The sequence below is a fragment of the Stenella coeruleoalba genome, assembly GCF_951394435.1.
Source record: "Stenella coeruleoalba genome assembly, chromosome: 1".
NCBI lineage: Eukaryota > Metazoa > Chordata > Mammalia > Artiodactyla > Delphinidae > Stenella > Stenella coeruleoalba.
This window is the reverse complement of record NC_137169.1, coordinates 62291678-62318159: the sequence shown is the minus strand read 5'-3', so window position 1 is coordinate 62318159 and position 26482 is coordinate 62291678. Positions and strand designations below refer to the sequence as shown.

At 37.4% G+C, this 26482-nt stretch overlaps 1 protein-coding gene and 1 long non-coding RNA gene across 3 annotated transcripts in view; one reads left to right on the top strand and one right to left on the bottom strand.

Moving 5' to 3' along the window:
* The window catches only part of LOC307196890, a 38759-nt gene extending 13813 nt beyond the window's left edge, over positions 1–24946 (bottom strand). Inside the window, exons 1-3 of one of the 2 annotated variants that reach the window (XR_013831267.1) lie at positions 24823–24946; positions 3349–3540; positions 741–1138 (exon numbers count right to left, since the gene is read on the bottom strand). This is a non-coding gene — a long non-coding RNA (uncharacterized lncRNA). Of the gene's footprint in view, positions 1–740; positions 1139–3348; positions 3541–24822 lie in introns of those variants that run through there. The other variant, XR_013831266.1, reaches the window with a different exon arrangement.
* Positions 24947–25671: 725 nt separating this feature from the next.
* The window catches only part of NEGR1 (neuronal growth regulator 1), a 909237-nt gene continuing 908426 nt past the window's right edge, over positions 25672–26482 (top strand). The window contains exon 1 of the mRNA XM_079923776.1: positions 25672–25974. Coding sequence (XP_079779902.1) covers positions 25799–25974 — 176 coding nt within the window. The 5' untranslated portion in view covers positions 25672–25798. The remainder of the gene's footprint in view (positions 25975–26482) is intronic.

The following is a 26482-nucleotide window of genomic DNA, read 5'->3' as shown; positions in this document are numbered from 1 at the left end:
ATAACCAAGGTCAACATCAACAGTGATAAATCATTTTGATAATATGTATCCTTGACATGGTGTGATGAAAATGGCACTTTGCCTCTGAAGTCTTTTTATTAAAAACCTATAACTGTAGTCTAACCATAAAAGAAGACATCAGACAAATACCAATGGAAGAGCATTCTACAAGACACCCAATCACTACTCATTAAAGCCGGCCAGGTAATCAAAAACAACGAAAATCTGAGAAATTGTCACAGCAAAGAGGAAGCTTAGGAGACGTGACAACTAAAGGTAATGTGGTATCCTAAATGGGATCCTGTAGCAGAAAAAGGATGTTAGGTAAAAACCAAGGAAACCTGGACTTTAACTAATGATAATCCGTCAACAGTGGCTCATTAATTGTAACAAATGTATCCTACTAATGTAAGGTGTTAATATAAGAAAACTATATCTTCTCAATTTTTCTGTAAATCTAAAATTGTTCTAACAAGAAGTTTACTAAAAAACAAGATTTATACTTTTAATGATTCTAAGAATTCATTAAAAAGAGTGAAACAGAAAACTTTAGAATGATCTATATATGTATATCTATGCATATTTGCATATGAATGTGTATATATATATGCATTTCCCAAAATATGAATCACCAATGAGCTTATGAATAAATTTCAGCAGAATTAGTAATCAAAGAAATAATAATTTAAAATTAAGACTATTCATTGATTATTAAATCAGACAAAATACAGATAACCCACAATTCTCTGGTTATAGGAAAATAAATAAAAACAAATTTTTTGAGAATAATTTTCCAATTATCCAAAACTTATTCAGGTTTGTGCCACTGGACCCAGAGACTCTAATTCTAGTAATGCATTTTAAGAATACATTTTAATTTATTTCTGTGTAAAGATTTAGCACTATTTTCTCATTGATTGTTTTAAAATGGCAAACAATTAAACATCCTAAATGTTCCAATAATAGGAGATATGCTAAATAATTATAATGGGCTTCCCTGGTGGCGCAGTGGTTGAGAGTCTGCCTGCGGATGCAGGGGACACAGGTTCGTGCCCCAGTCCGGGAAGATCCCACATGCCTCAGAGTGGCTAGGCCCATGAGCCATGGCCGCTGAGCCTGTGCATCCAGAGCCTGTGCTCTGCAACGGGAGAAGCCACAACAGTGAGAGGCCCGTGTACCACAAAAAAAAAAAGAAAAAAAAATTATAACTACACAATTGCCCACAGCTACACAATGAACTATTATTCTAGAATTAAACATAACATTTAAAAGTATATTAATGACTTTAAAAGTTGAATAAATTAAAATATTTTAATATATTAAAATATTTATAAAATGATCTTAATTTTATAAATTCAAATAAACATATGTAGTTGCCAGCCTCCAGGATGGCTCTCAGAGTGATCTTGCCTCCTGATATTCAAGGAGTTCCTTCCCACACTGAATCACAGATAGACTGTATAGCCATTTGTGCATGACAGAATTATGGTGCTAGCTCATAAAGGCATCCCATCTTGGTCTCTTGGATTGCTTGCTCAGGGAGAAGCTCAGAGAGAAGCACATGATATGGATAGATAGATGATGATAATGATGATGATGATAAATGATAAATGAAAATATTTATAATTTCCCTTTACTTCTAAGAAAGATGGCTCAGTACATCCAAAGTTTCCTTTGATTTCTGAATGGTAATGGTAATGGTATATATATGTGTGTTCTGAGAGAACTCTGATCCACATAAGAAAGGGTATGCCAATGCAGTAAATTCCCATAAAGAGAACTACTGGACTCCCATAGGTCAGCCTAGGTCAAAACTGTGATAGCTACCAAAGGCACACTGAACAGGACTGGAGTGGGAACTTGGTCCATCCAGAGTCATTCTCAAGGGCAATGATTGTTTATGTCTAGTTCTTCTTTGTATGTCTGGGGCTCTTCCTCTGGAAGTGAAAATATGCCCATTTTACAGGTGGAAAAATCTGTGCCTAGCAACTAACAACTAAAATTTGTTTACATGTTACTTTATGTAGGGGTGTGTGTGTGTGTGTGTGTGTGTGTGTGTGTGTGTGTGTGTTTGAGCTCTGTGAAAATAGGTCTTCATCTTATTTCTAGAGACACGTAGAGTGCTTAGGCATATTACATGTTGAATATTTAAGTGCACTCATTCTCTAATTCTTTCAACAGATATTTCTTGAGCCTCTTCTACATGTAAGATATTATGATAGACTCTGGGGTTACAAGAGTAAGACAGAGACCTAATGGAGCATGGACTGTTAAGGACCGAATTGTGCCTTCCTCCATTCATATGCTGAAGCCCTAGCCTCTAATATGATTGTATTTGGAATGGAGACAGGGCTTTTAAGGTAATTAAGGTAAAATGAGGTCATAAGGGTGGGGCCCTAATCCAATATGACTGGTGTCATTATAAGAAACAGAAGAGAGCAGGGATGCATGCACACAGAGGAAAGGGTCATGAGAGGACACCATAAGAAGGCATCCATCCATCTAAAAGCCAAGAGAGAGCATGCCAAAGACAGAAGCCTCAGGAGAAATTAGCCTTACTGGTACCTTGATCTTGGATTTCCAGCCTCCATAACTGAGAAAATAAACTTCTGTTGTTTAAGCCACCCAGTCTGTGCTATTTTGTTATGACAGTCCTACCAACTAATAGACCATGATGGAGAAGTTGGTGAAGAAGAGGAGAATCATACCCTGTAGCCTGCAGACTGTGATACGGATTTGGTATTTCTCCCAATAAAAGGTGAAGCCATAGAAAAGCTTAAGAAAAGAGGTAACATGATAATTTTTGTGTTCAATAAGAAATACTCTGAAATATTAGATTGTAGGTAAGCAAAAAGTAATGTTAGAGACCAGTTAGATTATTAAGGCAAGAGAGAATCATCATTTTATGTGGAACGGAGATGAAGATTTTTCAATTAATTTTTGTTGGTAAATGGCAAATAGCAGATAAAACTCTAAGTATTTATTCTTTTTTTTAATTAGGGCTTGATATAGACTAAAATAATTTTAAAAAATATTTAGACTTAGAATATTAATTCTGAGATATTATAAAGGTCTTGATGAAAAATCCAATAATGACAAATTTATTATACTTAACTAAAATAAAAAGAATAATAGGTTTCAGAATGATGTTGAAACAAAGAAAATTTTGTTGATTAAATTGTTTTATAACTTAAAGCTTTACATTATATCTATGATTAACAAATATTTTAAAATAAATGTACATTACTTCTGTTTTTAACATGTAGTTTGTTTTCCAAACTAAAATATACGTAATATACAAATATATCCAATAATAATATATAAAATGAGTTCATAAAAAAAACTTACCACATTTGGCACATAAATCCTCAGTGAATGTTCCTGGTGGGTTTTAAATTATGTTTTTTCATACATTGTATCTGTTTTGCCTTAAATCCTCTTGACTTGGCCACTGTATGTAGCCCCTTTAATCTCTTCTTAAAGTTGAGTGTGATAATAGTGTCCCAGGTCACAAGATAATTTGGAGAAATCACTAATCATCTAGAACACAAATGTTTTTGAAATAAATACATTTGTGAGGTGGAATCAAGACAAATAAATAGCAATTATTTGAGAAATAATTATAATAGATATTAATCCATCACCACCTCCTTGTTGCCACCTCCATTCTGCAATAAAAATTGTGTGGAACATTAGAACATCAGTCATAGTGAAATAAAGCTTGTTTCAGTCTCCAAAAGCCTTATGATCCTGCACCAAAAAATAACACACTCATTATATATGAATAATCCAGATAAATGAGTCATTTGAGAATGCCAAAATCGGATTCTGAATGGTAATATGGCCAACAGAAAAAGCATTTGGAAAAAGATGAGCTAATCATACTATAAGAAATTTTGCTATTGTCTGTCCATAACCCTTCTTTCCTTTCTTAGAGGAGTCAGGACTAAATATCATTAAGAGTTCCTGATAGCATCAGGATTTGCTTTCTGGGTAATGGAAAATTTGATTATCCATAAGTGACAACAGATACATCCAGTTAAAACTGACTGATGTAAGTGTAAGAGTAGCCCCTGGATTATAATTATGGAAATAGAGCATAATTTTATTTGTTCTAAGACCTGATCATTTACATGCCTCATGTAGAGATTGTGGGGGGTGGGCAAATATCATTTAGACTGCAAACTTGTCTCAGTTATAAAAATATTTGCATGAATTCCATTAAACTGCTCTTTAAACCAACGCCAGTCTCTTAAATATCCTGCATTATTAATAATGTGGGTGTGTGGGTACCCATGCATTATTGCATGTGCATGCCAGGAAAGAATAGGTACCAGGATAAAAGGAAAACATTTGCTTTCCTACCAAAATTACATGTCTGTAGAAATTCTAATTCTTTAAATTCTGTAAATCCAGCTTTGACTCTCTATTACTCATAATCTATCCATGTGTACAAATCCCCATGTCATAGTCTAAATAAATTTCTCCCTTATACTCCAAGAAAAAAAAAAATGACCTTACATGTCACTTAGATTGAATGATGTATTCTTTCTAACTATAATATTTAAATAATAATAATAAAACAGAAACTAATTGCCTGGACAACTCATGTCTAGTCATCATATCCAGAGGGATTGAGAGATGGAGAGTAAGCACTGAGGGCACAAGAAGAACTGAGATGACTTGTGATCAAGTAGCATTAACCTACACTATTTAATCAGTAAGCATACATAGTTCATCTGATTATTCTGCATTTTTTTTGGCCGTGCCCTGTGGCTTGCGTGATCTTAGTTCCCTGACTGGGATCAAACCTGTGCCCTCTTCAGTGGAAACGCGGAGTCCTAACCAGTGGACCACCAGGGAATTCCCCATCAGGTTATTCTGAAAGAAACCTTAAAGATGACACATTATTCCAGTCCCCCTACCACGCAAGAGCTGGAATGGAGTCCAAGGAAAGAGATCTGTCTTTGGTCCTTCACCATTTAGTGGCTAAAACTTGATAAGAATTGAGGTCTTCTATCCTCTCTTTCAGTTTTCATTCAAGTTATAATGATCATTTAATTTAAAAGTACTGATGTAAAATTAACTACATCCAGGACAAATTTGATTTTTTCTTCATTTCTAACCATGAGGTTTTTCCACTATATGTAGCCATTTTCTATTTTACTTATATTGCCACAAAGTTTCATGGACAATCAGCAATATTGACAGAAACACAAAAATATAGATTGATAGAAACAGAGATTACTAGAAAAAATAAATTTATAATGAAAAAAAAAGTTAATAGGGTTATGCATCAGGAAAGATGGATTACATGTACTTTTCCCTATTCTTCCCACTAAGCACACTAAAAGCACTGACATTATATATAAAACAAACAAGATAATTCTGCAAGGTGGGGAAAAGAAGGCAGAATGGTTATGAAGCTGAGGACCTGAGGAGCCACGTGGCTGTTGTTCCCTGGGTTTTCCTTTTGCTTCATGTATCATGCCAGACTGGGTGCAAGAGAAGCTGGCAACTCAGAAATGCCAATAAGCAATGACAAATACAAAGGCCAAACAAAAGTCTGCTCTCTCTAGCCAAAGTACCAGAAAAGGGGAAACCTGGCAAGAAGAAAGCTTTCAGACAATAATTGTTCTAATCTGGCCAAATACTACCAAAATACAATAATCACCACCCCATCCCACTTTTGCCAGCCCAGGCCCATGAGGAGACTAAACTTCTAATCTCACCAGGCTGCAACAAAGCTTCTGAAACCTCCTTCCTTGCCTGGGTGGGGAGGGGAAAGTGGTGATATTAAAAAAAGTTGAGTTGAGGAGCCAGGATTCTCAACCCCACCGGGCAGTAGTGACATATCCTGTCCCTCCCTGCTATGGTGGTGTCAGAGGAGGCTTAATGGGTGGAAAAAATTCACTACCACTCCCTGCACTGTTGTGTCCATGGAAGCCATGTGGAGAGTAGTAACAAGGTACGGCTCCCCTTCCAGCCAGTGTAATCAGTGAGGCCTAGTGGAGACCTGAAATTTCATACCAGACCTCCTTTCTGTGTGGGAACAAAGACTTCTACCCTCATCTGGCACTAAAGAGGTGGTATCCCTTTCCCCAGTGGAAAGGTGACAGAAGAAGGCTACTAAAACATGATTTAAATAATTTCCAGAATCTCATAATACTGAAAAAATCAATTTTCAATTAAAAAAATCATTCATCATACATACCATGAAGCAGAAAAACTTCAACTTGAATGAGAAAAAGAAATCAATAGATATCAGCACTAAGATGACACAGATGTCAGAATTATCTGAAAAGGATTTTACAGCAGTTATCATAAAAATGCTCCAATGAACAATGAAGAACATGCTGGAAATAAATGGAAAAAAAAAAGTCTCAACAAAGAAACAGAGTCTCAGCAAAGAAATAGAAGATACAAAGAAGAACAAAAATTTTATTTTATTTTTAATTAATTTTTTTTCTTCTCTTTTTTGGCCATGCCGTGTGTGCAGCTTGCGGGATCTTAGTTCTTTGACCTGGGATTGAACCCACATCCTCATCAGGGAACATGCGGAGTCCTAACCACTGGACTGCCAGGGAATTCCCTAAAATGAAATTTTAGAACAAAAAAATGCAATAACCTAAATTGAAAACTCAAAGAATGGGCTCAACAGAAGAATGGAGAGGACGGAGTAAAGAATCAATAAACTCAAACATAGAATATAAATTACCTAGTCTGTTCAACAGAAAGAAAATACACTGGAAAAATAAAACAAAAATATAAAACATATCCTTAAGGACTTGTGGGATTTTAACAAAAGATCTAACATTTATATCATGGAGGGTCTCAGAAACACAGGATGAAGACAGTGGTACTAAAAAAAATATTTGAAGAAATAATGACTGATAATGTCCCAAATTTGGCATAAGACATAAATCTACAGGTTCAAGAGACTTAGCAAACCCCAAAAGGGTCAAGCCCCACAAAATTCATAGAAGAAAAACCACAGTAGAACTTCCGAAAACTAAAACAAAATAAATTATTTTTTAAATAGCACATGAAAAATAACACTTTGCCTGTAGGAGAAAAACAATTTGACTGAAAGTGGATCTCTCATCAGAAACCATGGAGTCCAGAAAGAAGTGGCACATTTTTCAAGTGCTAAAATCAAGACATTCTCCGAGGAAAAAAAAAAAAAAAGATAATTTATTGCCATCAGGAAGGAACAAAGAACAGCACAAAGAACAAATACATGGGTAAAAATAATAAACTTTCTTTCTCATCTTGTGTTGTCTAAATTATTTTGATGGTTGAAGCAAAACATAATATCATCTGATGTTGATCTCAATGTATGTAGAAAAAATACTTAAGGCAGTTATACTATAAATGGGGAAGGTGAATGGATTTAAAGAGAGGTAAGTTTTCTACACTTAGCTTATAATGGTAAGATGTTGAAATTAGTAGACTGTGATAAATTTGGTATATAAATATAATAATTCGAATAATCACTAAAATGGTATACAAAGAAATAAACTAAAAAATATTATACTAAATCAAAATGCTATTCTAGAAAGTGAAAAATAACCCACTGGAAGGCAGGCAAAAGTAAACAGAAACAATAAAACAGAGGAATCAAACAGAAAACAAACAAAAAAATAAAGTAGAAGAATTTATCCTGACTTGTAAATAAGTAAATTAAATGTAAATGGTCTAAATGCATCAATAAACAATGTAGATCAATAGTGTGGATTAAAAAAAAATGAACCAACTATATATTTTCTGTAAGAAAGTCACTTTGAATGTAATAAAATAGGTTGGTTGAATGAAAGAAAGAGAAAAATATGCCATACAAACATGAATCAGACAAGAGCAGAAGGGGCTCTATTCACATCAAATAAAGTAGACATCAGAGCAAAGAAAATCACCAAAGACAGAGAGGCAGAGAGAAACATTACTTAAGGAGAAAAGTGCCAATCCATTAAAAAAATGCAGCAATTCCAACAACAGAGTTCTAAAATGTATTAACCAAAAACTGATAGAACTAAAAGGAGAAATAGACAAATCTAAAATTATAGTTGGAAACCATAACATCCATCTAACATTTTATAGAACAATAGAAAAATGGCTTGGTCAATATTCAAAAATCAGTCAATGTAATCCTCCATATAAATAGACTACAAAAAAAATCTCAATACAGCAATTGATGCAGAAAAAGCATTCAACAAAATTGAACAGCAATTTGTGATATTTCACAAAACTAAGAATAGAGTAGAACTTCCTCAACTTGATACAGAATATTTACCAAAAAGATCCTACAGCTAATATCATACTTAATGGTGAAAGACTGAATGCTTTCACCCAAAGATTGGGAACAAGGGAAGGATGTTCACACTCACTACTGCAATTTATCATAGTACTGAAAGTCCTCGTCATCAAAATAAGGCAAAATAAATAAACAAAAGATATACAGATTGGATAGAAAGAAATGAAGCTGAAAATTGTCCCTATTTGTAGATAAAATAATGGTCTATATAGAAAATCCCAAGAAATGTAAAAAATAAATTTCTTAGAATAAGTGAGTTCAGTCACAGCATACAAGGTTAAAATTTTAAAAAATCAATTGTATTTCCATATACTAACAATGGATATGTGGAAACTGAAATTAAATATGCAATGTCACGTTAAATTGTTTAAAATAAAAGTAAAATACTTGGATATAAATCTAATTAAACAAAGAAGCTGTGTTCTGAAAACTAGCCAATGTTGTTGCAAGAACTCAAAGAAGGTCTAAGAAAATGGAGAGATATGCCATGTTCATGGACTGGAAGTTTCTATACAGTAAAAAGATCAATTCCCCCCAAATTGATATATAGTTTTAACAAAATTCTTATCAAAATACTAAAAATTTTTTGTATATATATGCAAGATTTTTCCAAAATGTATATAAGAAGGCAAAGGAACTAGAACAGTTAAAATAATTTTGATAAAACGGAATAAAGTGAGAGAAATCACTGTGCTTCATTTGAAGACTTAAACAGCTATAATAATGGTGGAGGGGTAGATACATAGATCAATTGAACAGAATGGAGAACCCAGAAATAGACCCACAGAACTGATTTTTTTTAAAGGTACAAAAAGAATTCAATGCGGGAAGTATAGCCTTTTTAACAAACAGTGTTGCAGTAATTTACTATCAATAAGCAGATTTTTTTAAAAAAGAACTTTACTCAAACCTCACACCTTGTATAAAAATGGACTCAAATCATAGATTTAGACAGAAAACCAAAAAACGTTTAGAAGGAAACATAGTAGAAAATCTTTAGGACCTAGTGCTTGGTAAGAATTCTTAGATATAATACCAAAAGTAGGATCCATACAATTACAAAAATAATAATAAACTAAACTTCATTAAAATAAAAAAAAAACTTTTGCTTTATGAAAATCTTTATTAAGAAGATGAAAAGTACAGAGCGATGGAAGCATCATGTTGGCTTGAGATGCTCCCTTTGTCTATCCCCTTCAATCTACAACCAGTAAAACATCCATAACTCAACAAAAGTACCTCTGCACCAAACAACAGGACACCAGAGAATTGCACACAGCTGAACATGTAAGGGTGGGTGGATTGGAACATATAATGGAGGGGAATACATGGGAACAGTGGAGGTGGTGTCTGTGAGACCCTCTGCCACAGAGGTTGAGCCCACAGTCCCAGAGAACCTAGGAGCATCGGGAGAGACAGTGCACATGTCACTGGCCTCCTGACCATGGAGAATCAGATAGCAGTGGCAGTGGGGTCTATGACCCTGTCCCTCCAGTTGTGGAGGTGCCTGTGGCTCTTCCCCCACCACCCAGAGTGGTGGCACACAAAAATTAGACAACCCTGGTCACAGAAGACATACTTGCAACCCCAGCTTCACCCTGCCCTTTCCCCTGTGGCAGTGGAGCCTGCCATCCAGGAGACCCCAGACACGGTGGAGGCACCCACCAACCAAGTTCCCAGAAGATGTTGTCAATTGTGCCAGCAACAGCAAGGTACCAATAATTCCAAAGGCACAAGCAGTGACAACAAGGGCATCACGTGACACCTCTGACAGATGCATGGAGGGTGGAAAGTGCCTCCTTTCAAATATAACTGGAGAAAGCTCAGGTAGAAGAAACTAAAAGCTTGTGCTATAGTGGCACCTACTGGAAAAAGAAGAAAGGCTTCTAATTACTAACCTGTTAAATCTTTAGAATCAAGTTTAAAAAAAAATTTTAAAAAAGAAAGAAAGAAAGAAAAGAAAAGCTTTGCTTCAAGAAGAAAGGTGCTCACTATTTCAAATGCACCAGCAAAGGAACATCTCATCAAGCACCATGAAGAAGCACAGTAGCACAGCACCACAAAAGAAAACTGTAAATCGCCAGAAACTGAATTTCAAGTCACTGAGTATTGTGATCTACTGATAGAGAATTCAAATAGCTATCAGGAAGAAACTCAATGAGCTACAAGAAAACAGAAAGATCAATAAACTTAGGAATAAACTGAATAAACAAAAGGAATACTTCATCAGAGAGATAAAAACTCTAAAAAGAACAAAGAAGAAATTCTGTAGCTGAAGAACTCAATAAACAAAATGAAGAATGAATTAGAAAGCACTGAAAACAGGGCAGACCATGTGGAAGAGAGAATTAGTGAGCTTGAATACAGAAATCTAGAAATGGTACAGCTAGGTGAGAGAGAATTAATATCTAAAAAAAGGATGACGGGTTTCCCTGGTGGTGCAGTGGTTGAGAGTCTGCCTGCCGATGCGGGGGACGCGGGTTCATGCCCCAGTCCGGGAGGATCCCACGTGCCACGGAGCAGCTGGGTCTGTGAGCCATGGCCGCTGGGCCTGCGCGTCTGGAGCCTGTGCTCCATGGAGGGAGGGGCCACAGCGATGAGACACCCACGTACTGCAAAAAAATAATAAAAATTAAATAAATAAAAAAATGAAAAAAGGAAGACATACAAAATATTATGTATAAAATAAGTTACAAAGCTATATTGCACAACACAGGGAATCTATCCAATAATTTATAATAACTATAAATAGAGTATAATCTTTGAAAACTTTTAAAAAATTTAAAAAGGATGAAATTCTATGAGAAAATACTGACTCTATTAGGAAGGGCAACATTAGAGCATTGAGCTTCCAGAAGGAGAAGAGAGGGAGAAAGAAGCAGAGAGTTTATTTAGAGAGATAATAGCTGAGAACTTCCCAAACCTGGAGAAGGAACAGGATACACAAGTTCATGAAGCTAAGAGAACTCCTAATTATCTCAGTGCAAAAATAATTGCTCCAAGATACATTATGTTAAAAATGTCAAACATTAATGACAAAGGAAGAATTTTAAAGGCAGCCAAAGAATGGTAACCTACAAAGGAACCCCCATTAAGCTATCAGCAGATTTCTCAGCAGAAACTCTACAGGCCAGAAGAGAGTGAATTGACATACTCAATATATTGAAAGATAACAACTGTCAGACAAAAATACTTTATAGAGTGAAGATATCATTTAGATATAAAGGAGAAACACATTCTACGCAAGTGCACATGGAACATTCTCAAGGATAGATCATATGCTGGGACACAAACAAGCCTCAATAAATTTAAGATTGAAATCATTTCAAAGATCTTTTCAGATCACAGTGGTATGAAACTAGATATCAGCTACAAGAAGAAAGCTGGAAAATCACAAATATGTGTATACTAAATAGCATGCTACTGAAAACTATTGGATCAATGAAAAAATCAAAGGAGAAATCAAAAGTTGAAGAGGAAGGAACACTTCCTAACTCATTTTATGAGGCCAACATTACCCTGATACCAAAACCAGACAAAGACAACTGAAAAAAAAAGAAAATTATAGGCCAATATTTCTGCTGAATTCAGATGCAAAAATCCTCAGTAAAATATTAGCAAACTAAAAACAACAATATATTAAAAAGATCATACACTATGAACAGGTGGGATTTATTCCAGGGATGCAAGGATGGTTCAACACCTGCAAGTCAATCAACATGATACACCACACTAACAAAATGAAGGATAGAAGTCATATAATTATCTCAATAGATGCAGAAAATGCATTTGATAAGATTCAACACCCATTTAAAATAAAATCTCTGAATAAAACGGGTATAGAAGGAACATAACTCAATATAATAAAGGCCAGATATGATAAAACCACAGTTAACACCATACTCAATGGTGAAAAAGTGAAAGATATTCCTTTAATATTAGCATTAAGACAAGGATGCCCACTCTTACCAACCTTATTCAACATTGAATTGGAAGTCCTAGCCAGAAGAATTATGCAAGAAAAAGAAATAAAATGTACGCAGATTAGAAAGATGGAAGTAAAACTTTCACTGTTAGTGGATGACATGACTTTATATATAGAAAACTCTACACTCCCTACCAAAAAACTATTAGAAATATAGTAAACAAATAAAGTTGCAGGGTACAAAATCAACACATAAAAATCCACTGTGTTTCTATACACTAACAATGAACAAGCAGAAAAAGAAATTAAGAAAACAATCTCATTTACAATCATAACAAAAAGAATAAAATATCTGGGAATAAATTTCATCAAGGAGGTGAAAGATGTATACACTGAAAACTATAAAACATTGTTGAAAGAAACTGAAGAAGACACAAAGAAATGGAAAGATATTCTGTGCTTATGGACTGGAAGAATTAACATTGTTAAAATGTCCATATTACCTAAAGTAAAATACAGATTCAATACAATCGCTATCAAAATCCCAATAACAATTTTCATAGAAATAGAACCCAAAAAAAAATCTTATAATTTATATGGAACCACAAAAAACCCTGAATAGCCAAAGCATTCCTGAGAATAAAGCACAAAGCTGGAGGTATCACACTCACTGATTTCAAAATATATGACAAATCTATAGTAATTAAAACAACATTTTATTGGCAGAAAAACAGACACAGAAATCAATGAAACATCACTGAGAGCCCAGAAATAAACCCACACATATATGGACAATTAATTTATGATAAAGGAACAAAGAAAATACAAGGGACAGAGAATAGTCCTTCAATAAATGGCGCTGGAAAACTGGATAACCACATGCAAAAAAATTGAAACTAGACCACTATCTCACACCATACATAAATATCAACTCAAAATTGGTTAAAAACTTGATTATAAAACCTGAAACCAGAAAACTTCTAGAAGAAAACATAGGCAGTATACTCTCTTATCTCAGTCTTAAAAGTTTCTTTCTGGATGTTTCTCCTCAATCAAGGGAAAGAAAAGCAAAAATAAACAAGTGGGACTACATCAAACTAAAAAGCTTCTATAAAACAAAGGAAACAATCAACAAAACAAAAAGACAATCTACTGAATGGGAGAAGATATTTGCAAATCATATGTTTGATAGAGGTTAATATCCAAAATATGTAAAGAACTCACACAACTAAACAACAAAAAACAACCTGATTAAAAAATGGGAGGAGGAGCTGAATACAAATTTTTACAAAGAAGACATACAGATGGCAAAGAGGCACATGCAAAGATGTTCAACACCACTAATTATTAGAGAAATGCAAATCAAAACCACGAGATATCACCTCACACAACAAATGTTGGAGAAGATGTGGAGAAAAGGGAACCCTCATATACCGTTGGTGGGAATGTGAATTAGTGTAGTCACTATGGAAAACAGTATGGAGATTCCTCAAAAACTTATTACCCAGTTATTTCACTTCTTGGTATTTATCCAAAGAAAACAAAACAACAACAAAAAAACTAACTCAAAAAGATACATGCACCTCTATATCCACTGCAGTATGATTTACAATAGCCAAGATATGGAAACATTAAGTGCCCATCTACAAATGAATGGATAAAAATGATGTGAGATATATATATATATATATACATATAAAATGAAATTCTACTCAGTCATACAGTCATAACATAGATGAAATGTTGCCGTTTGCAACAACATGGATGGACATAGAGGGCACTATGCTAAGTGAAATAGGTCAGACAAAGACAAACACCACATGGTTTCAGTCATATGTAGAATATATACAAAAAATAAAATAAAATAAACAAATCCAACCAAATAAAAACAAACACATTGATACAGAGAACACAGTAGTTGTTACCAGAGGAAAGGGATGTGGCAGGAGAGCAAAATGCATCACTGGGGTCAACGGTATGGTGATGGATGGAAACTAAACCTTTGATGTTGGGTACACTGTAGTGTACACAGAAGTCATAATATTATATACATAAAATATATAAGGTTATAAACCAATTTTTTAAAAAACAGGAACAAAAAGAAAGAAAAGTAGATTCTGGGAGAAAATATTTGCAAACCACATATCTGGTAAAGAATTCATATCCAGAATGTATTTTAAAAAATTCAAACTTAACAGTAAGAAAAACAAACAATTCAATTAGAAAATGGGCAAAAGACATGAAGATACATTTCAGTGAAGAGATTATAAGGATGGTAAATAAGTACATGAAAAGATATCCAACATTATCAGTCATTAGGAAAATGCAAATGAAAACCACAATGAATGAAACGTGAAATGAAAATCACAAGAAATGAAATATGAAATGAAAATCACAGTGAATTAAATATCACTATAAGCCTGTTAGAAGAGGTAAAACAGTGACAATACAAAATGCTGTGAGGATGTGTAGAAAGTGGATCTCTCACACACTGCTGTTGGAATGTAAAACAGTAGAGCCACTCTGCAATACAGTTTGGAAGTTTTTTCAACAAACAAACAAAACTAAACAGACATTTCCCACATGACCTCATAATCACATTTCTGATTATTTATTCCATAGAAATGAAAATAAGTCCCCACAAAAGCCTGGATATGATTATTCATAGTGGCTTTATTTGTAATAGTCCCAAGTTGGCAATAACTGAAATGTCCTAAAATAGGTGAATGGTTAAACAAATTGTGATACATACATTCCATGACTACTCAACACTAAATGGAGGAAACTATTGATACAGAAATAATTTGGATCCATCTCAAGGGCCTTAAGCTGCATAAATAAAAGTCACCTTCAAAAGGACACATCCTATATGATTCCATTTATATAACATCCTCAAATTGACAAAATAATAGCAATGGAGAACAAATTAGTGGTGGTTCAAATTCTAGAGGTGACTGAGAGACTAGTGTTGATAAGATAATAAGGCCGACTGAAAGATAAAGCTGATCTTAGTAAACTTGCTGGGCAAGAGAATGCTCTGTTTGGAAATACAGTCTTTCAGAACAATGCATGAGTATTACACTCAATTCATAGGATTTGATTGGTCCTAACAGAAGTGGGTCTATTAGTTCAAAGTAGTGATGCTTCAGCATTCTGATTTGTTCCCTTCTAAGTTGGTTTACCTGCTATTACAATTTTGATACAGTGTCAAACAGCAAAGATTTTAAAGGTCTGTGATTAAAATAAATACAGATAACATTATCAACAACAAACAACAAAATAAGTTTTTTTCTGATATCCTTCATTTAATACGGTTTAAGGAAAAGGAAGTTTTCTTAATCTCATATATCTGATTCTAAGCACCAAGAGAATTTATAGTTAAGACTCACTTGAAAATTTGTCAGTTTCAAAAGATTGGGGTGAGAAAAAAGAGTATGGGACAGCTAAGGGTTGGTATCTTAATAAAACCTCTTACTTTACGCTGAGATGAGGAAGCAGTTAACCCACCAACATAGCAGTTAACTGGAAGTAAACCAGTGTGATGGTTGATTTTATGGGTCAAATTGAAAAGGCTATAGAACCCAGATATTTGTTAAAATACCACTCTGGATGTTATTGTGAAGTTATTCTTTCGATGAGATTAACATTTAAATCAGTGGACTTTGAGTAAAGCAGATAACCCTCCATAATGTGGGTTGGACTCATTCCATTGAAGGCCTTAAGCCAAACAGGCTGAGGTTCCTTGAAGCAGAGGGAATTCTGTCTTTAGACTGTCTACGGATGCAAGTTGCAACATCAAACCTTCCCTGGGTCTCCAGCCTGCCTGCCTAGCCTGCAGATTTTGAACTTGCCAGTTTCACGATAAGTCAATTCCTTAAAATGTCTCTGTCTCTGTCTCTCTCTCCCTCTGTCTCTCTCTGGTTCCCAACAATCTTGCAGGCCAGTTTTATACAATCTGGGGGAAGTTTTCAGCACTGATGTTCAAAAATGTTCATGCCATCATTGTCTATAATAGACAAGTAATGTAAAACATAATGTCTGTTAACAATATAATGCACGAATATATAATTGTATATTTATACTATACAAAGTTACATAGATACAAAAATGAAGGGCAAACAGTTGCACAACAGCACAGAGGAATCTTAAAATATGATATTCAGCAGAAGAGTTCAGATACAGAAAAGGATATACTGTATAATTACATATTGTATGATTGATATGACTTTGTATGAGTATGTAGAAAAGCAAGTCATTGTTTCAGAAGAATGCAAAACTAAGTAGTAAAAATATAAAGAAAATGAGGAAAGGAGGACCTCATAGTGGTTACTTTTAGGGAGAAAATTGGGGTTGTCATTGAGAAAGGGCTTCCAGGAGGTTTCTGGGATACTGGCAATTTTCTGTTTCTTAATCTGGGTGGAATCAAGTAGATGTTAACTTTAATACTTGTCTAAGATGCACTTTCATATTTTATGCACTTTCTGAAGGTTTATTGTGAAAAGTGCGCTGTTTGTCAGAACAAAAATAAAAAATATCCTGAATACATGTGGCTTTTATAAATTTGGAAAGGTATTTCGTATAGTCCTTTAAAGTTATTCCACTTTAAACCTGTCTGGTTTTCTCTAATATTAGGAAAAAACAATGATTTACTTCACTATGAATATCATAATTTACTACAAGAGCAATAAAAATCCCAGTAGTTGCTAGAAGTGGTCATGGAATGAAACAGTAATAACTAATTTCTTTCTGCTTAGGACCAGATTTTTTTTTTTAATTGAAGTATAGTTGATTTACAATGTTGTGTTAATTTCTGCTGTACAGCAAAGTGATTCATATATATATATATATATATATTCTTTTTGTTATGAAAAGTATATTAGTAGTACAAATTCATCAAAATAAAAAATTACGAATTCCAGTAAAGATGGCTTCATAAATTAATACAATGAGGTACCTCCCCTGCTATTTTTATATTATATGATAGATACTATTTACACATGATCAATTATAGCAAAATATGATAAAAGGGTAAAATTCACAAGTCTTAATAGAGTTTGAAAACACATCGATAACTATACAATTTACAACCATTAACTCAAAAAAAGGTCATAGACCCAAGTGTAACACTATAAAACTCCTCAAAGATAACATCGGAGAAAACCTAGATGAACTTGGGTATTGTGATGTCTTTTTAGACACAACACAAAAGACACAATCCATGAAAGAAATAATTGATAAGCTGTACTTCATTAAAATTAAAAACTTCCACTCTGCGAAAGACAATGTCAAGACAATGAGAAGACAAGCCACAAACTGGGAGAAAATATTTGCAAAAGACACACCTGATAGGGATTCCCTGGTGGCGCAGTGGTTGAGAGTCCGCCTGCCGATGCAGGGGTCACGGGTTCGTGCCCTGGTCCGGGAAGATCCCACATGCCGCGGAGCGGCTGGGCCCGTGAGCCATGGCCGCTGAGCCTGCGCGTCCGGAGCCTGTGCTCCGACACGGGAGAGGCCCGCGTACCGCAAGAAAAAAAAAAAAAAAAAAAAAAAAAAAGACACACCTGATAAAGCACCATTACCCAAAACATACAAAGAACTCTCAAAACTCAACAATAAAAAGAAAAACTGATTAAAAATGAGCCAAAGACCTTAACAGACACTTCATCAAAGAAGATACAGATGGCAAATAAGTATATGAAAAGATACAGCACATCATATATCACCAGGGAAATGCAAATTAAAGCATCAATGAGACACCACCACACACCTACAAGAGTGGCCAAAATCTGGAACTCTGACAATACCAAATGCTTGTGAGGTTATGTGGCAACAAGACCTCTTGTTCATTTACTAGTGGGAATGTATACCCAATGGTACAGTCACTTTGGAGGGAATTTGGGGGTTTTCTTAAAAACCAAACATACTCTTACCATATGGTGCAGCAATCATGCTCCTTGGTATTCACCTGAAGAGCTGAAAACTTACGTCCACACAAAAACCTGCATATGGATGTTTATAGCAGCTTTATTTATAATGCCAAAACTTGGAAACAACCAAGATGTCCCCAAGTGGGAGAATAAATAGACTGTGTATATCCAGACAATGGAATATTATTCAGCACTGAAAAGAAATGAGCAACCAAGTCATGACAAGACATGAAGGAATCTTAAATGCATGTTACTAGGTAAAAGAAGCCAATCTGACAAAAGCCTACATTCTGTATTATTCCAAGCATATGACATTCTGGGAAAGGCAAAACTACGGAGACAATTAAAAAATAAAAATTAGAGGTTGCCAGGGGAGAACTGAATAGTCAGAGCACAGAGGATTTTTACCATACGATATTAAAATGATAGCTACATGTCATTATATATTTGTCTAAACTCATAAAATGTATAACACCAAGAGTGAGCCATAAGGAAAACTATGGACTTGGGGTGATTATGATGTCCCAATGTAGGTTTATCCTTGCTGAAAAAAAAAAGTGCCATTCTGGTGAGTGATGTAGTTACTGGGGGAGGCTATACATGTTTGAGGGCAGGGTATATATGGGAAATCTTTATACCCTCCTTTAAATTTTGTTGTAATCCTACAACTGCTCTAAAAAAAGTAAAGTCATTAAAAATATATACAGTTTGCCCTTGAATAATGTGGTGGGTAAAGGGCACTGACCCCTGCGTTGTGGAAAATCCGTTTACAGCTTTATAGTCAGTCCTCCATTTCTGAGGTTCCACATCCAGGAACTCAGCCATTACACTATAGGGTGGTACTATAGCAGTTATTGAAAACAATCTGCATACAAGTGGACCTACACAGTTCAAACCCGTGTTGTTGAAGGGTCAAATGTATACAGGTAAAAATCTCTGCAGTCAGAATCAGAAACCTTTAGGAAATAACAAGAAATAGCATAAAAAATGAATACTAGTTTCAGAGTGTAATATTTTACATTTCTGATAGTCAAATAGAAAATATTAAATTTGACATTTACTTTCACGTACATGTACTTGAGGTTCCTAAAGTCATTTTGGAAGTAAAACTCTTAAATAAATCTTAAATGAATAAGGATAGAGGTATTTATTAGTTTCTCCAGAACCCATGAAAATATATAAGGGTATGTAGTTGATATGCACTCACTACCTTACAAGTGAAAAAAATAAAAAAAATTCAGTACTTCAAAAATAATTTCCATCCACACTTATCCTAAGACTTCTCATTCTGGTTTAAGCACTTAGGTGAAATTTTCAGGGCCAGACTATGGGAATAGTTTGAAGAGCTTTGAAAGTATCCTTGAAACATCCCTCCAGCCCACAGTTCTTACCTCTTTACTTATCATCAAGGCTGGTATTTTAATAGATAAGATAATAAAAAAGGTAAATGAGTGAATATGTGATTTTTGCATAGAGTTATCTAAAAGGGAAATTACTTTGTTCTTCCTCTCCTTTATTCAATAGTCATTTCCCGAGTGCATACCCTGTAGCTGTCACTATGTAAAGAATACAAAGATTTAAGTTAGTTCTTGCTCAAAAGAAGCTCACCATTGACTCATACTCTTATTTAAACCACCACAAAATGACAATTTCTTTTAAAAATGAGAAATATCCATTCAGCTCTGACTTAAATAAAAGAGCTCCAATGGGAACATCATGAAACGATATTTATGTTCAGCCATTCAATTAATTACACTCCCACTAACCTGGGCTACTCAATCACATAGCAGGTAAATGCAGATACTGAATAGATGAGGAGGAGAAGCTACTTTGCAGCTATAGAATTCAAATAAAATACTTTTGTTTTGACCACAATCTGCTTTATTATTTTGTTTGAAAAGCACAAGATGGTATATATTTGAAAAAAATTAACCTATAATGGAGAGTTTCTCAACCTAGGGTAATTTTTGCCACCCCTCTACACTGGTCCACACAGCATTTAGCAATGTCTGAAGAAATTTTGGTTATCACAGCTACTGGCATCTACTGGTGCTACTGGCATCTAGTAACTAGAGACCTGGGATGCTGCTAAACATTTTCCTATGCACAGGGAAGTCTCCACAACAAAGAATTACCTGGCCCAAATTATTAAAAATGCCTAGGTTAAAGAAGACATACAGATGACCAAGAGGCACATGAAAAGCTGCTCAACATCACTAATTATTAGACAAAATGCAAATCAAAACTACAATGAGGCATCACCTCACCCTGGTTAGAATGGGCATCATCAGAAAATCTACAAACAACAAATGCTGGAGAGGGTATAGAGAAAAGGGAACCCTCTTGCACTGTTAGTGGGAATGTAAATTGATACAGCCACTATGGAGAACAGTATGGACGTTCCTTAAAAAACTAAAAATAGGGGCTTCCCTGGTGGCGTAGTGGTTGAGAGTCCGCCTGCCGATGCAGGGGACACGGGTTCGTGCCCTGGTCTGGGAAGATCCCACATGCCGTGGAGCGGCTGGGCCCGTGAGCCATGGCCGCTGAGCCTGCGCGTCCGGAGCCTGTGCTCCGCAACGGGAGAGGCCACAACAGTAAGAGGCCCGCGTACCGCAAACAAACAAACAAAAACAACTAAAAATAGAACTACCATATGACCCAGCAATCCCACTACTGGGCATATACCCTGAGAAAACCATAATTCAAAAAGACACACGCACCCCAATGTTCACTGCAGCACTATTTACAATAGCCAGGTCATGGAAGCAACCTAAATACCCATCAACAGATGAATGGGTAAAGAAGATGTGGTACATATATACAATGGAATATTACTCAGCCATAAAAATGAACGAAATTGGGTCATTTGTAGAGATGTGGATGGACCTAGGGACTGTCATACAGAGTGAAGTAAGTCAGAAAGAGAAAAACAAATATCATATATTAATGCATATATGTGGAATCTAGAAAAATGGTACATGTGAACCGGTTTGCAAGGCAAAAATAGAGACACAGATGTAGAGAACAAATGTATGGACACCAAGGGAGGAAAGTGTGTGTGTGGGGTGGTGGTGGTGGGATGAACTGGGAGATTGGGATTGACATGTATACACTAATATGTATAAAACAGACAACTAATAAGAACCTGCTGTATAATAAATAAATAAATAAATAAATAAAATTTAGGAAGTAAAAAAAAAAAAGAAATTACCCAGCCCATAAAAACCAACCACCCCATACCCTGGGGCCTCCTGACTTCTGAGATGGCCCACACTCTGCCTGTGGAATGTGTTCTAAGTGGTTGAATATATATATATATATATATATATATATATATATATATATATATATATATATAATATATCTGAATCACTTTGTTGCATACCTGATATTTAATACAATAATGTAAATCAACTATAATTCCATAAAAAAGTTCCTAGGTTGAGAAACCTTTCTATAAAGAAATATTCTCCCCCGCCCCGCCCCCAGCCCCAACAAATATCCTAAGCTTTGTAGTTCTCATAACGACCTGCAAATCACCACTATAGGCCAGTTTAAGTTGGCAAGGTTCTCCAAGCTTAAACCAGCTTAATTCAAATAGAGACTCAATTATGGCCCAAGTTTAAGAGCTATTATTCATATGTCCTGTTTAAAAGGGCTTCCTGACGGACTCTTTCAGGGATTACAAAGTACTCTCATTAGCTCTGATTAGGTCCTGGGACCTGTCTTGCCTAAAATTTCTCATGCCTACACAGTAATAGAATGAAAGATGTATCTGGGTTTACTTGTTATCAGAAAATAAACCTGAATTTATATTCAATTTTTTTCCAAAATAATCTCATTTACACTGTCAATTAAAAATCAAGTTTATTAAACAAAAGAAGCATAAGAATCTTCCTTACAACATTACCCTTCCAACCCCCCTGAGGTCAGAGGACATGAAAAACAGGGGGTGTAAACCAGTCTAGTTAAAGGCATAATCAATTATTAAAGTCAGGCTCCACCTTTCTCCTTCAATATTGGTCACCACATTTCTTCAAATATTTGAAGTTGAGCTTTGAAAACAAAGTAAGAGCACATGATTCAAGAGGAAGTAGTAGTAGTAGTAATTCATTCCAATGTCAATTTCTAAAAACTCTGACCAAGGGATTATCGTACTATACCCACTCCAACCCTCATTATCTAAAATGTTCCAACAATACTGCTACCTATTCTCAATACTTATTAAAAAACAAACAAACAAACAAAAATTCTACTAAGGAACAATGTGCTATCTGAGCTGGGAGGTGTTCTTTCTTTCATTTCATTGTTCTTTGTTTTTGTTCTGGTTTCCTCTCAGGAGCCAAGACTTATAGGATTTAAGTCTCTGCTTGAAAGAAATCTAGGACCTCAAAAGCAAATACTAGAAACCCTGTAAAATCCTCTCAGATATATGCCCATAGAAAGGTTGAGGAGAAAAGAAAGTAATAAAAGCTTTGAAAATCATTTCCCTTCCCAGTCAGAAGGACAGTGAAAGTACATGCAGTAATAAGGCTACCTACCCCACTCAGCATTCTTGCACTCACTTTAAATAATAGTGATGCATGCACATGTAAATAAGCTTTCCAATTGTCCATGCATCTATAAACTAGGTTCAATTATTGCTTCCTCTGGATGGGTTTTGTGAGATTTAAGTGTTTTGTGATCAGTGAATGGAAGTTGAGATAAAAACTAGAAATAAAGAAAATAAACTCTTTGCCTTTAAAGAGAAGTGGTCCCAGTTTCCTTTCACAAGCCTGAAGGGTTGTTGTACATATTAAAACTGCTGCGTAGCTCCATCCCTGGTCATAGATTCCCCCCTCCTTCCCCCCCTCCTCACTGAAGATGTCAGATCTCTGAGAAACAGCGGTTACAAAAGGATGCTTTTCACAGCTTGTACTAGAAAACGCTGCCACCCCATCCCTGCATAAAATAGCACTAAACTGAGTCACAATGCTGGAAGCTGTGCCTTCTGCTTCTCTTTAATGGAATCTAGATAATTTCTAGTGAAAATACTAAATAATACTGCGAAGTTTTGCCTATGTATACGACATGTCGATTCTTCTAATCCCCCGTTTGCCCTAGATAATTTTAAGCTTTATCCATTAGTGTACCACGCAAGAGAGAAAAACGCAGTTAACAAGACAACAGTGTTACCTAGGTATCTGGCTTCAGTATTAGCAAGAGTCTGTCATTTGACAATTATTCCCCTAGCATACCAGACGGTAAAGAAAATGTTTTCATTCATCCGCAAATGACTAACATTTTATTGATGTTTCAAAACGCGGTTGAATACTGTTGCACTCTCAATTTCCGAGCCGGATTTGAGAGTTAAGCTTGAATACTAGTAACATCAGCAACTCCTGCTGCAAACGGCTCGGGCCTTGGAGTGTCACTTGTCACTTCAGCAGGGAGGTGATGCTGGTTAGGGGCTCTTCGATCAGTCAGTCTGGGTGGTCACAGGTGATGGGAACCTTTCCCTTCCCCATATATCCTCAAGCACTGCGATAAAAATCACTCTGAGCACCGCTACCGCCAAGCAAAACGACTCCCTGCCTGCCTCGTAAAGAGCTCAGTCTGGGGAGGCAGCCGGATGCTGACCCCTGCAGAGATTATTGCTTCTGCGCTTTGCCAAAGGACCCTGCTAGCATTATGGAAAACGAGTTAGGGATGTGCGAGGTTTTGCTGTATTTATTTCCTCCAAGGGATGAAGGACTGGGGTCAGCCTAAGAAAATCTTCCAAGACTGCTTAAGGGGGATAGGGTTGGAGGAAGGGGAGGGGTGAGCATATTTTTTAATTACTTGTTTCTCTCCTTCACCTCCCCGCTCTGCTTCCCAAACTCCTCACTGAGCAAGATTGATCGGCGTAACTGCTATCGACTCTAGTCTCGGTTCTCGCATTGATCTGCGAATGGACTGGAATAGCTAAAGGATCCTGAATCTGGAAAGGAGTTCAAGAAGGGAAGAAGTAAAAAAGGGTAGGCGGCGGCCCCATGCCCAGCACCTCACTCTGCCTTGGGCCAGGACAGCGGCTCGCAGCGTAGGGGCGAGCTGCTACGTGGATGCGGCGGCGTAAGAAGAGAGGGTAGCCGCTCTGCGCCGCGGAGTAGGAAGCCTATCCAAACGGGTTTGGAGGCTGTTAAAAAATACAAACCTGTGACTCGTTAAACCCGGTAACTTTGCCCTGCCTAGATTCGAACGCGCTTATCATTCCGCCTGATAGGCTCAAACGGGTTAAACTGCCTCTTACATAACAGGACTGCCTGGCTGCACACAATTAAAACGCTTGATTGCAGTCTCTTCCCGACTCCATCCCTTCACGACCCTCCCTGCCCCTCCCTGCGCGCCTGCGTGCCGCGCGCGTACAGGCCCCGCGAGCTCGACTCGCGCGCATACACGGGCGCGCGCTTACTACACACTCACACACACGTCCATGCGCTCTCCACTTTGATTATACCTTTCTCTCACACACACACACAATTTAGTGTCAACATGCACGAGGTGCGGGGTGTAGGGGGACCGCCGTCCAATCCTTAGCGACTGACCCATTAGACGCGCCAGCTGCTCTACCGCCAGGCCTTGCAAGCACCCCCATCTTGTCCCCTCAAAAAGCAGCCCCTCCCCCCCGTCACCGTCCCTACCTATATCCGAAAAGAGGTAAAGAGTGAACTAGTTGGCCGCTTGTCAACTGTAGCGCGGCCGCCCCGGCGAGATTGGAAAGAAAAGAAACAACACCACCTCACAGTCCCTGGCGTCATGATGGCGCCGACCACAACTTGGAGGACTTAAAAGTTACGGTGCCTCAAGAGGTAAAACGCACCGAAGAGGGAAAGCAAAGCGCCCCTCTGCTCTGTTCACCTCAGCCCCGACCAGGAGACTTTTCTAGCAAAGCATCACTCTACTGCGTATGACAGGAAGGGAAGCGTTCTGTCTCCGTTGCGTCGCTTTTTTCCTCACAGTTTGCATAATTGTGATATACCTCTTACTGATTTTTTTTTTCGTTTTCTTTCTTTTCTTCCTGCCACCCCCCCGCCCCAATTCGTTTCCCCCCTCCCTGCTGCATCCCCAGTCCCCGGGCGGGGTTGCTAAGGAAACGGCCGCTTGGCAACGCGCGCGAGCCTGGGGCCGCCGGCCGCCGCTGAGCCCCGCGCTGCTTCTGCTGAGGGTGCAGCCGCGATTACAGCCGCCGCCGCTGCCGCCGCCGCTCGCCCAGCCTCCGCCGCCGCCGCTCCTCCTCCCTCACTCGCCGGCGCGCTCGCCTTCTCGCTAGATAGTGCGCGAGCCGCCCGAGAATTAGCCACTCTCCGGACTCGGCTAAAAGCAACCGAGAGGAGGTGTAGTGTGGTGCTAGGGGGTGGGAGGGGAGGGAGGGAGGGAAAGCAAAGACGAGGAGGAGGGGAGGCAAAAAAGAGAGAAACAACACCCAACAACTAGAGGGGGGTGGGGGGGAAGAAAGAAAAGAAACCCACCCATCCACCAAATTAAAAAAAAAAAAAAATAGAAAGAAAAAAAAAAAATCCTGTGGCGCGCTGCCTGGTTCCCGGGAAGACTAGCCAGCACCAGGGGGTGGGGGAGTGCGAGCTGAAAGCTGCTGGAGAGTGAGCAGCCCTAGCAGGGATGGACATGATGCTGTTGGTGCAGGGTGCTTGTTGCTCGAACCAGTGGCTGGCGGCGGTGCTCCTCAGCCTGTGCTGCCTGCTACCCTCCTGCCTCCCGGCTGGACAGAGTGTGGACTTCCCCTGGGCTGCTGTGGACAACATGATGGTCAGAAAAGGGGACACGGCGGTGCTTAGGTAGGAAGAACGTCGTGCTTTTTCGTACTTGTCTCAGTCTGTCTTTCTGTCTCTCTTTCCACCTTTCTTGCCTTCTTTTTAAACCAAGTAATGATGCTGGTGGTGATCACTATCAAAAGACTACATTTCAGGAAATTCAGTTGCAGATTCTGCGTGGAGCCATGGCCCCTTAACCCCGGGGCAGGTAGCAAGCCGGACTGGTGATGCTAAAGCACTTTGCCGGAACGACAGGTAGCCCGGGGATGAGTGAAGTGTGAGGTTTAAGAGGAGCAGGTGCCACTTGGAAACTAAATTCACAAGGTCTCTGTTTTATTGTCATGGGGTACTCTTGGAGAGTCTGACAAGTTTATCAGGTTGTTTCTATTTTACTGCAGCCTAAGCGACTTTTTCAAACTGATGGCTGGCTCCCTGCTCCCATGTATTTTCCCTCTCACTTGGACACTTAGGCTCAATTTCTCCCTTTTCAGTTTTCTTTCTTTCCTCTTACCGCTTTCTCCCTTTTCTTTTT